At 51.7% G+C, this 10392-nt stretch overlaps 1 protein-coding gene across 1 annotated transcript; it reads left to right on the plus strand.

Annotated features, from left to right (window-relative positions):
• Positions 1 to 2109, plus strand: LOC119366552 (protein FAR1-RELATED SEQUENCE 12-like). The gene is made up of 4 exons (XM_037632307.1): positions 1 to 84; positions 232 to 688; positions 780 to 1067; positions 1197 to 2109. Exons 2-4 carry the CDS (start codon positions 605 to 607, stop codon positions 1374 to 1376), a joined length of 552 nt encoding a protein of 183 aa, XP_037488204.1. The 5' UTR covers positions 1 to 84; positions 232 to 604; the 3' UTR covers positions 1377 to 2109.
• The last annotated feature ends 8283 nt before the right edge of the window (positions 2110 to 10392 follow it).

Below are 10392 nucleotides of genomic sequence, written 5' to 3' on the forward strand. Positions count from 1 at the left end.
AGGAAACAATCGAGAGTTTTAATTGGGTATTCACCGAGTTCATTAGGCTAATGGGTGGCAAACCTCCAAAAACAATACTAACAGGTTGGTTTACTCCAGGAGCATTCACCCGACTGCCCCTCCTATCTGCATTTGATATTAAAAAAACCGGTTACACGCTAGTGTGTGTGTCGGTTAGTTTTTGTGTTTTGCTAACAAATCCATGTCTGATCAAGGTTTCTCTGTCTGCAGATCAGGCCCGTGCTATGGAGGTTGCTATACAACAAAGGATGCCAGATACAACACACCGCTGGTGTAAGTGGCATGTGCTTCGGAAGGCGAAGGAGCACCTCGGTCCGCATTACACAAAACGGAGTGACTTTAGGGCCGCTTTGCACAAGGTGGTTAATGAAATGCTGACCGTTGACGAGTTCGAAGCAGCTTGGGCTGACCTGCTTGACAGATACAAGCTGCACAACAACACTTTTCTGATCCAAATATTCGAGGTTAGGCACAAGTGGGCAAAACCCTATTTTAGTGGCAAGTTCTGTGCGAAGCAAACTAGTACGCAACGGAGCGAAAGTGCAAACCATTTGTTGAAGGGCTACATCCCCCCGCTTTCCCAATGAACCTTTTTGTGAAACAATACAGTAAGCTGCAGTTTGACCAGGAAGCTGAAGAAGGGTTCCAAGAGAAGAGGACCAGGCTGGTACGTGCAGGCGAATGACAGTTGAAACAATATAAAACCCGTGCTCCGATTTTGCCATCTTGCTAACATGTTTTAGTCTGACTCCTGGCAGGGCGGTGTGGTTCTCCGATACAATTTCCCTCTGGAGGAGCATGCGAGCCAGGTGTACACCCGGACTATGTTCGAGATGTTTGGTCAGGCTTTGTACCGCGTGGGAAGATATGATGTCGAGGAAGTCCAAAGGGGCAGAAAGTACAACATGCGGCATGTGGAAGCTGAGAAGCGAGAAAAGTGGTGCCGCGAGATGCATGCAGTCGATGTCCATGATGGCGGCGCTCGTTACTCGTGCGAATGCGGCTTGTTTGAGCACATGGGGATGCTTTGTTGCCATGCTATCAAGGTCAATCCTAACCCTACCACTATATGTGATTGCCTTCTATGCGAACATTATGTGTGACCTTCATTTAGCCATCTTTACATCTTCATGTCTGGACGTTCTTCAACCATCCTCCCTTGCCCTTGCATCCAGGTTCTTATTCATTTGGGAGTGCGGAAGATACCGAGTTTCCATGTAATGAAGAGGTGGACAGTAGATGCCCGCGACAACTTGCCGCTGCACCTCATCCATTACCAGAAAGATCAAGGGCCACCGCGGCTGTCATCCTACCGGCATACGGCACTACACCTGACAGCGCTAGAGTTCGTGTAGCTTGGTGATAGCAATGTAGATGCATTCAATAGAGCAATGGACATTTTAAATGCAGGCAAGGCTGAACTGACTGTTTTGGCAGCGATCAAAGATGGCAAAAGTTTGGTCGACCAAACTCAAGTTGGGGATTCAGCCAATCCAACCATGCCACTATGGCAAACGGCTCGCAACAAGAAGATGTGTGTTCTGAGATGATCATCTCCACTGAATGTGGCCTTGGCTCTGTGTCTGTGGGAGCTGCATCATCGACGGGCCCATTATCCACATTACTGGTGCCCGATAGGAAGAAACATAAGGGTAGGCCGACAACGGCGAGGGACAAGCCTGGATATGAGGTAAAAGACGCGAGATCAAGATTTTGCACAATTTGTAGGGAGAAGGGGCACAAGAGCACAACGTGCCCCCGTAGGGGTGACCTTCCGAAGAAACCTCGCAAAATCCCTACATGTGGCAATTGTGGTGTGGTCGGGCACAAGAAAACAAGCTGTTTCAACCCGGTGTTGCCGTTTGTGAAGAGGCCTCGCGACGGACCAGTCGAGTGATGTTCAGTTTCATTTTGATGCGTAGAAGTTGTTGAATCAGTCCAGATGTAAGTTAGTATATTTATTTGGACTTGTGAGTTGTAATTCTAATAAACCTGGAGCCTGACTGTGGGCTACTGTACTTTGCTTGCTGCTTTTTGAGATACTATTTTCAGCCGTTCTGGTTTAGTTTCCTTTGGGCCGGCTGCACACTTGTTCATTTTCAAATTGATTTCCAGTCCAGCTACGTAGGCAAGATTTGTGCTTGCTGTGCGGTGGGTGAGTTTAAAAAGCCAGTTGACGTTCCTGGCTCGTTGTGTGGTCGCCTCTGTTTATAGAGGACAAAATCACTGTTTTGATCTTTTGTGCTAACAAATTCTCGAATTGACCTCGGTTGCAAAAAAATTCCTAATCTGACCTTTTTTGGTGACGCCAACATCTCTGGCGTCTGGGTTGCATTGGAGACGCCAGGGACCCTGGCGTCTGGTCCCTGGCCCGCACGACCCGCGACCACGTTGACCGGCTGACGTGGCAAAGGGTCCAGACGCCAGGGTACTTGGCGTCTGGCCCTGGTAAGGGTCCAGACGCCAGGGTCCTTGGCTCTGGCCCTTGTAAAGCGTATACATGGATCATCTGCGAGGATAAGATCATCTGCTTCGCTTAAAAGCGTATACATGGCTATCGATTGGCACTGGATCCGCGCTTTTCTTTTTCTTTTGTTCTTTTTCTGAATGGCCCCGGCGATGCTTGATGGACAAAGCTACGCTGTGCACTATGATCTTTGGAGTTGAAGTGGCCTAGATTCGAGAATCGGGAATACTCCTATCTGTATCTGTAGGAGGACGGGTTAATGACTTGGCGTGTAGAAATAATGGGTCAATGGCTGCGAGAGTTGGGCGTGGAATCAGCATCCCTTCTTCCTCAAGGGACGGACATTCTTGCCTCAAATTGAAGTCGGAATAGCAATGCTCACTTCATCTTGCTTCACTTAATTAGTAATAATACTAGTAGTGCTCCTACTGCAAGTAGAGAGCCCTTACTCATGAGGTAATTATATTAGTGTATCCATGGTTATGCATAACGATGACCTTGTTGAAGGCTTTGCTTTTGGGAACGTGGTCTTTTTCCAGGGATGAAAACCTATGACGTTTGATCCGGCAATGACAACGTGTGTGCATTTTTTTTCTTGAAGACGTTGTTTTTGGAAAACCTTCTTTATAGTTCGGATGCTGTCTTATTTTCCTTTTTCTATCTTTTTTCTTTTTGCGGTGCATCCTAGATGTTTTGGACATCTTGTTGATGCAGAGACTGCATGTAATTGATATATGCTTGATTTTAATATATTCCCCGTCTAAAAATATATCCATGGTTCAACGATAGACCAACAAGTATCACTTTCGTTTGTCCAGTGCTAGATAAAATTGTAAAAAATATATATGGAGTGACGCTTCTGTGAGAAGCTGGGGAGGGGGGCGATTCTCCCAAAAGAACTGACCCGCCTCCATCCTGGGTTATAAGTCTTCTCTGTATTTTGTGTCAATATTTTACTAGATATTTAACTAACAAAATATTAATGTATGTCATAAAAAATTATATCGTTGCATTATAGTTGAACATTGTTTTCAATTAAATTTTTGTACATGCATTAATATTTTGTTAGTTAAATTTAAGATTAAAATTTGACACATAATACAAAAATACTAATAAACCAAGACGAAGGTAAATAGTAATATGTTGGAATTTCAGCAATGATCTTTATCTTACCAGTGGTACTAGGAGTACTATTGCAAGGCCCTTTACCTATGGCTATCAAACCAATCTCTGCGCTCCCAAGTACTAGAATATGCATGCGTCCGTTGAGAGGAGGATGTGACAATTGCCCCGATTATTTTAGGCACCTTGGTCTAAGAGCTCACCAATGATTTTACTGCTAGGTTATCACCACAGTATCACTCTATCTAGGACCCATTGCTCTGACAGAGAAGACTTGTGCATTAACACGCTGAGCTGAGCTGAGCTCGCACCCTCTCAATTATCGGAGTGCAAGAATGCGCCCCAAGATGGACCTGACCTGCTATATCAATCAATAGACGCCAGGACTGCACAGCACGGGATGATTCTTCAACCGCCAACTGTTCCCTGCATGCAGTAACTACACAAACATGTATTACTGTCCCTTACCAGGGCCAGACGCCAAGGACCCTGGCGTCTGGACCCTTACCAGGACCAGACGCCAGGGACCCTGGCGTCTGGCCCCTTTGCCACGTCAGCTGGTCAACATGGTTGTGGGTCGTACGGGCTAGGGACCAGACGCCAGGGTCCCTGGCGTCTCCAGTGCGACCCAGACGCCAGGGATGTTGGCGTCACCAAAAAAGATCAGATTAGGAATTTTTTTGCAACCGAGGTCAATTCGAAAATTTGTTAGCACAAAGGGTCAAAACAGTGATTTTGTCCGTTTATAGATTTGGAAGCTTTTTTGTCATCGGGATTTTATGGTGGAAATGCCTACTTTTGGACAAGCGGTGATGGCAGCTGTACGTGTTTGATGGGGCCGTTTTCAGAATTGATGTTTCAAAGCCTGTGCAGAGCCGTACTCCGTGCGATGGGTTTGGATTGGCTTGGCGTTTTTGAAAGTTTGAATTGTTGTGGGGCTGGGGAGGTTTGCGTGGTTGCGCTGTTGGGCGCTGGTGGACCTCTTCCTCTCCTTTGTTCTCCTTTTCCGTTCCTTTAGCAAGCGTAGATATCCCAGGCCTCCATGGCGCCCCCTGGAGCATTGTCCTCTTTAGTTGGTTTGGGCTGCCTGCTTCGCCCGCACGTCCGTTTCCAGAGGAGGGCGTCAGTTCTGAAAGCCCGCGGACTGCTGAAGCGCCAACGCAGGGTAATCCCTGCTATGTTTAGCGCGGCAACCATCAAGGTGATTCACGTTGTCACTGGATGTAAAACTTTTTCATCGTGTTCTTCTATGGCACATTTACGCGAGCGTTTTTTCATTTGCATGTAAACTTTCATTATTAGTTGCGTTCTTCTGTCTCCCTACTAACTACTCCCTCTGTAAACTAATATAAGAGCGTTTAGATCATTATTTTAGTATTCTAAACGCTCTTATATTAGTTTACGGAGGGAGTATTAATTAATGATTCCATTATGTGCACGGGCGCATGGCGCGGCAACCATAGTGGTGTACGACCAGGTCGGAGACCACGACCCCCTCGTCAACGTTGGCGGCGGAGTGCGTGCGCCGTGCTCGCATGTGGGAGATGCCTCCTCTGGCGTGTACGACGACAACACTGACGCTGAAAACGGCCGGGACGGTGATGAAGCGTGCAACGTTGGGTTGAATGCTCCTGTTTAGTGAAATACCGTCTTAGCAAGCAAGTTTGCTTATGTGTGTGAGCTGTGAGATGTCGGGTTGTGAGCGTGTCTTATCCGTAAAATGTACCGAACTCCTTTTCTAGAATAAATCGTATGAAAAAATTAGCAACTGCTTACAGAAAAATTGTTTCCCCGATTTGTATACAAAGCAACCAACCGAGACAATTAAAAGATAAGTGCTCGGGCGGAAACAGCACAAAACACGCCCGAATAAGAAAAAGAAAAGAGAAAATGCAATATAAAACAAATGACGACAGGCGGCGGATCGATAATAAACAAAGAAGCCTCGTAGCCACTGCCTCAACAGCAGATTGCCTGCAAAAAACTCCGAGTCTCTGAAGCACCTGTAGCAGTAAAATCCTCCCCAAGTGTCGGTGCGCGACGACAACGACGCTGCTGGGAGGCATCCCCCCTCCATGGACGCGGTGAAGATGAAGTGTAGCCGGGATGCCCCCCGAGAAGGTGCGCGGCACCATCACGAGGAACCGCACGTGTTCGGCCAAACCATCGGGGATTTCAGCACACCCACCACAAGCCCCCTCCCCCCCCCTCCCCACGACCCGATGATTCACCTACTACACCAGGCAGACCAGAGCTCACCACCAAACTGACCACCGCCGTACGCCAACCAAGTTGCAAAGCTCCGTGCGCTGTCTCACCACGGCACCTCGAAGCATGGTCTGCACTGTGAAGGTTAGGTGTCGGGGGCTACGGAAGCAGCACATTCGGCTAGCGGGAGAATACCCGACGACCAACCCACCCAATCACCGCCTCCACCGTCTACGACGATGGCTGACCGGGCGCAACTAATACGGACGTACCAGGCCCAACCGGGATACACGCGGCGCCGGGCCCGCGCCGCCTGGCAGACGGTTCCGTCTCCCCCAACGCCGTGGAGGAGGATCAATCACCCGCCATGGCCAGCACCGACCGGGCTTCGCCAGGCAGCGCCCCCCGTCGGTGGCATATGATGAGGGAGGAGGACGAGAGGCTAGTAGCAAGGGGATTATGGGAGCCATCCACACCCGCCTCGCGGGTGCCGGCGTGGAGGGGGGGTTTGGTAGGGTTTCGCATGCTCAGAGAATGCCGTTTCCCTCTACAGATTTTCCTCCGGTTTGAAATCATTTTCCGCACGTACGTGTGTGTGTGCACACCGATCGAAAACTCTCTCGCACGGGTGAGCCGGTACAGACCGATGCGTGCGTGCCATGATGACAAATTTCAGCATCTCATCTGCTCCCCTGCAACAGCTACAAAGCAGCTACGCCGCTGGCTACGCGGCCCCTATGCATGATTGGACGTGACGGGCCCCTGTACCTGTACGTCCTTGGGTATAGATGCGCCTCCACAAGCGTGGTCATGTGGGATCATTTGCTCCGCGTGCTCCCGTCTGCACGTCTCGCTTCATAGTGATTGTTTGCGCCTGGTCAAACCAACGGCAGCATACCACTGGTGTGTGGCGGTGAGCTCTTGGGCTACTAACGCTCCTGTCGTCGTGTATTTTTTTGAATCTGCGATTTAACCTTTTAAAGAAACGTAAGGGGGAAAGACGACTAATGGTGCCTTGGTGTGGTTGGGCAGAGGTAGTAATGTGCGGTTGCTTGCATGCATGTCTAAACGTGGTCGGGATACAATCCTTTCTATCAGTATCTCTGTCGCCTTCCAACGCCACCTTGCTAGAGCGTCGACTGCAAAAGCAGGGGAACGATTAAACTCTGCCTCTGAGCTTCAACCCCGTCCACAAGAGCATTCCTTCGGTTCCGCGAAGCTCGCCTCCCCCCTCGCCTAGCCTGCTCCAAGTGTTCAGATCGTCCGACCGCCGAGCAGTACTCCGTCAAGCAAGTAGCTAGCCAAGAGCGCAAGGTACCGTCTTCATCTCATCACCCTCTGTGTATTGAGCTGGCTTGCTAGCTTTCCCCTCCGTTCTGACGGCCGGTGCCCGCTTGTCCCATCCTGCAGTTCGTCCCGGTTGGCATGTCGCGCCTTGGGGCGCGCTCGAACGGCGCTACTACCGGCAGCAGCTCCACGGCTGTGCCAAGCGCGCACACTGCATCGCTGGTGCAGCCGCCGGGGGCTGATGAGGATGCAAGCAACGACTCCGACGCAAACTGTGGCAAGATCCGGGTTAGGAGCTACTTAACAACTAGGATAGTCAATGAAGTCGTGGCTGGTCTCACGGAATCACAAAAAAAGTTGTTCGTTGAAAGGGACTTTGGCGCCATGCTGTCGCTCCCAGACCTTCCGAACGTAGACCGTCGGTATAGTTTCTGCAACGCGACTAGGATAGATCCGGTCAAGAAATCAGTCCGAATGGGCGAAGGCAGTTCGCGGCCGTTGACGTCTAGCGCGGTTAGGGACGTAGTTGGACTTGGTATGGGTGACAGGGAGATCCCCTTCCCGCATGAGCCGAGCTGCGTCGATCGGGATATATTCAGAGACGTGTGCGTCGGGTTGGGGCTTGACGAAACGGTGGATAGGATTAGCTTGCAAATGCTAAAGTCCGTGCTTGCTTCCCCCGGGGATCTCGGTGTGGAATTTGAGTCCAACCGGCAGTGTGCTGCATTTGCTCTCCTCTGTACTGCTTGCTTGGTCAACCCTAGAGTGAATCGGAGGGACGACCCGATCTGCCCGTGTTCGACGCCATTTTCGCGGATTTTTGTTATGAAATATAAAAAAAAAGTTGGTGTCAATATGTATGTGCAAGCATGAATATGACCAAGAATAATATGTTGATATTCATCAGAGAGGGTCATCAAGACCACGGAGCAGTGATTATTTATGTCCACACATACTTGATCTAATCAACCTGATTACCTAGCACCCGGTTTGTACGTAGGCATGCAAAAGAGTTATGCATGTGGCTAGTAACGAGCTAGTTGGCTCTGGACTAGCCATGCAGTCCGATCAGGCCAGGCCACTACGTGCCAGCCGCGACCGTGTGCAGCTCTAGCTGCTGTACCGCACGCACAAGAGATAAGTTTCATCAAAGAGATAACGAGCTTATCATCTCCATAAGAATAGGACCTGCCGAACAACTCTTCCGCGGCGCCCATGCAGCTCGTTCATATCCATTTCCGCAGGACCCTCGCCTATAAAAGGCCGCGCAGAGCACACCAGGGAGGGGAGAGGTTGAAGGGGAGACGCGCCCATGGGGGCAGCGTCGACGAGGCGAAGCTGATAGAAGAGACGCGGCGGCGGCGGTGGGGCGAATCCGGAGGCAAAAGCGATCAGATCGTACATGATCCCATGAGATCTCAAAGGTAGACGCTTCAGCGAGCCAAGGTGCGAGGTCGTGAACGACGCGCCCTATCGGGAGATGTACACAGTCCGTGGCGGTGGCGGCGACAGCGGCGGCGACGGCGCGGAACTGTGGAGAACACAGCCGATCGATCCCGATATGCACTTCTTCTTACTTCATGGTTTATCTGTATATACATATATCTTGTTCTTTTCATTCCTAATCTCTCAGGTGACACGGACGTGCATGCGTAGTTAGCTGAGAAGACCCACACAAGAAACCGGAGGCGACTGCACGCACGGCGCGTGCACCCGGGACGGCCAAGAAACCAGGGAGGAGGGGGAGCCGTACCAGAGAATACGCCCCTGGAAAACACATACACAAGAAAAACCGCAAAGAGAAGGGAAAGAGCCACATGCCCATGGCGGCGGCGAGTACGGCGTCCTCGTTCGGCGGAGCACATGCCCCAGACCGGCGAGAGTACGCCGTGGCGGTGGCGGCAGCAGCGACACCCGTCCAAGCTCGAAGATGCGCCGGTGACGACGCAAACGCCAAAGATGGAGATCTGAAGGCCATCGCGAGATCGCATCCAGGAGGGGGAGGCAGTAGCACCAAGTGCGCCCAGGAAAAACAAGGCGAGAGGCAGCGATCACGGGAGTCGGAACTGCCGCACACGATGTGCCGGCGTTCGCGATGACAGTGGACGTCCGCCGGCGAGCCCGACGGAGTCTTCATTCATACGAGCTGCCACCTGCTGCATCAACAATCAACACAAGCATCATTCTTGGTCAATGGCATGCCTATATAATTGATCTTCTCTCTTCCCATCTCTCATCCTTTTCAGCCCCGGAGGATCGACGACACAGAGCGGTCCACGGGGAGAAGCCAGACCAGATATGCACACCAGAAGGCCGGCGAGACGACGCAGATCATATAGCCGGAGCCGACGATAACTCACTTGAAGGCACACCGATCCACTGAGGCTATGCATCCATCAACCCCCGAGGCCTCGCACCAGGAGGCACCAGGAGGAACGCCCCAGGAGGCGACGGCGCGCCCGCGGCCGCGCAATCGCAAACCATACACCAGATGTGATGGCCGAGGAGGAAGAGACGCCGGCGACGGCGGCGGTCTGCCCACGGCGAGCATGCAGGCGTCGGAGGAGATGAAGAAACGGGAGCAGACCAAGCTCGGCTGACTAATTCTATTTGTTACTATGTCTTCCATCCATCAGGTTCTACACGAGAAGAACAACAGGAAGAAGGAGGCGGAGTCCTGCACACACAAACATCCGGGCAGAAGACAAGGCAGAGACGCGCCCCTGGTGGCAGCGTCGAGGAGATCGGAGGGCACGCCCTTGCGGCCGCGCGTGCGCCAAGGGGGCACCCAGCCGAGAGAGAGGCGCAAGCACACGTGGGAGACTCGTCCGTGTCGGCGATATGTTGCAGGGCGCGTCGTACACGACGAGCATACGGGGCTCGAGATGCATGCACATGCAACAACTCTCTTCTTTTCATTTCCTTAGCAGGTTCCTCGGAAACGGGAGAGAGATCACGCCTCACGCACGCACCAGGAGGCACCGGGAGGGATAGCAACCCAGGAGGCGACGCCGCCGGGCTGGAAGAGACGCCGGCCATGACGGCGGCCTGACCATGGCGAGCATGCTGGCACCTGAGGAGACCAAGAAATGGGAGCAGACCAAGCCCCGCTGACTAATTCTATTTGTTACTATGTCTTCCATCCATCAGGTTCTACACGAGAAGAACAACAGGAAGAAGGGGGACGGAGGCACGGCCAGAGGAGAGGAACTCACGCACGCACACATCCATCGCATAACACCTCCAGCACCCATCCATCCACCACGCAGCACTCCATTCCTTCAGGA

The sequence above is a fragment of the Triticum dicoccoides genome, chromosome 2B (assembly GCF_002162155.2).
Source record: "Triticum dicoccoides isolate Atlit2015 ecotype Zavitan chromosome 2B, WEW_v2.0, whole genome shotgun sequence".
Classification (NCBI taxonomy): domain Eukaryota; kingdom Viridiplantae; phylum Streptophyta; class Magnoliopsida; order Poales; family Poaceae; genus Triticum; species Triticum dicoccoides.

Coding starts and splice junctions, on each gene's coding strand:
- LOC119366552 (XM_037632307.1), top strand. CDS start 605: ATGAACCTTTTTGTGAAACAATACAGTAAGCTGCAGTTTGACCAGGAA. Junction 689..779: donor AAGAGAAGAGGACCAGGCTG/GTACGTGCAGGC, acceptor GACTCCTGGCAG/GGCGGTGTGGTTCTCCGATA. Junction 1,068..1,196: donor TTTGTTGCCATGCTATCAAG/GTCAATCCTAAC, acceptor CCTTGCATCCAG/GTTCTTATTCATTTGGGAGT.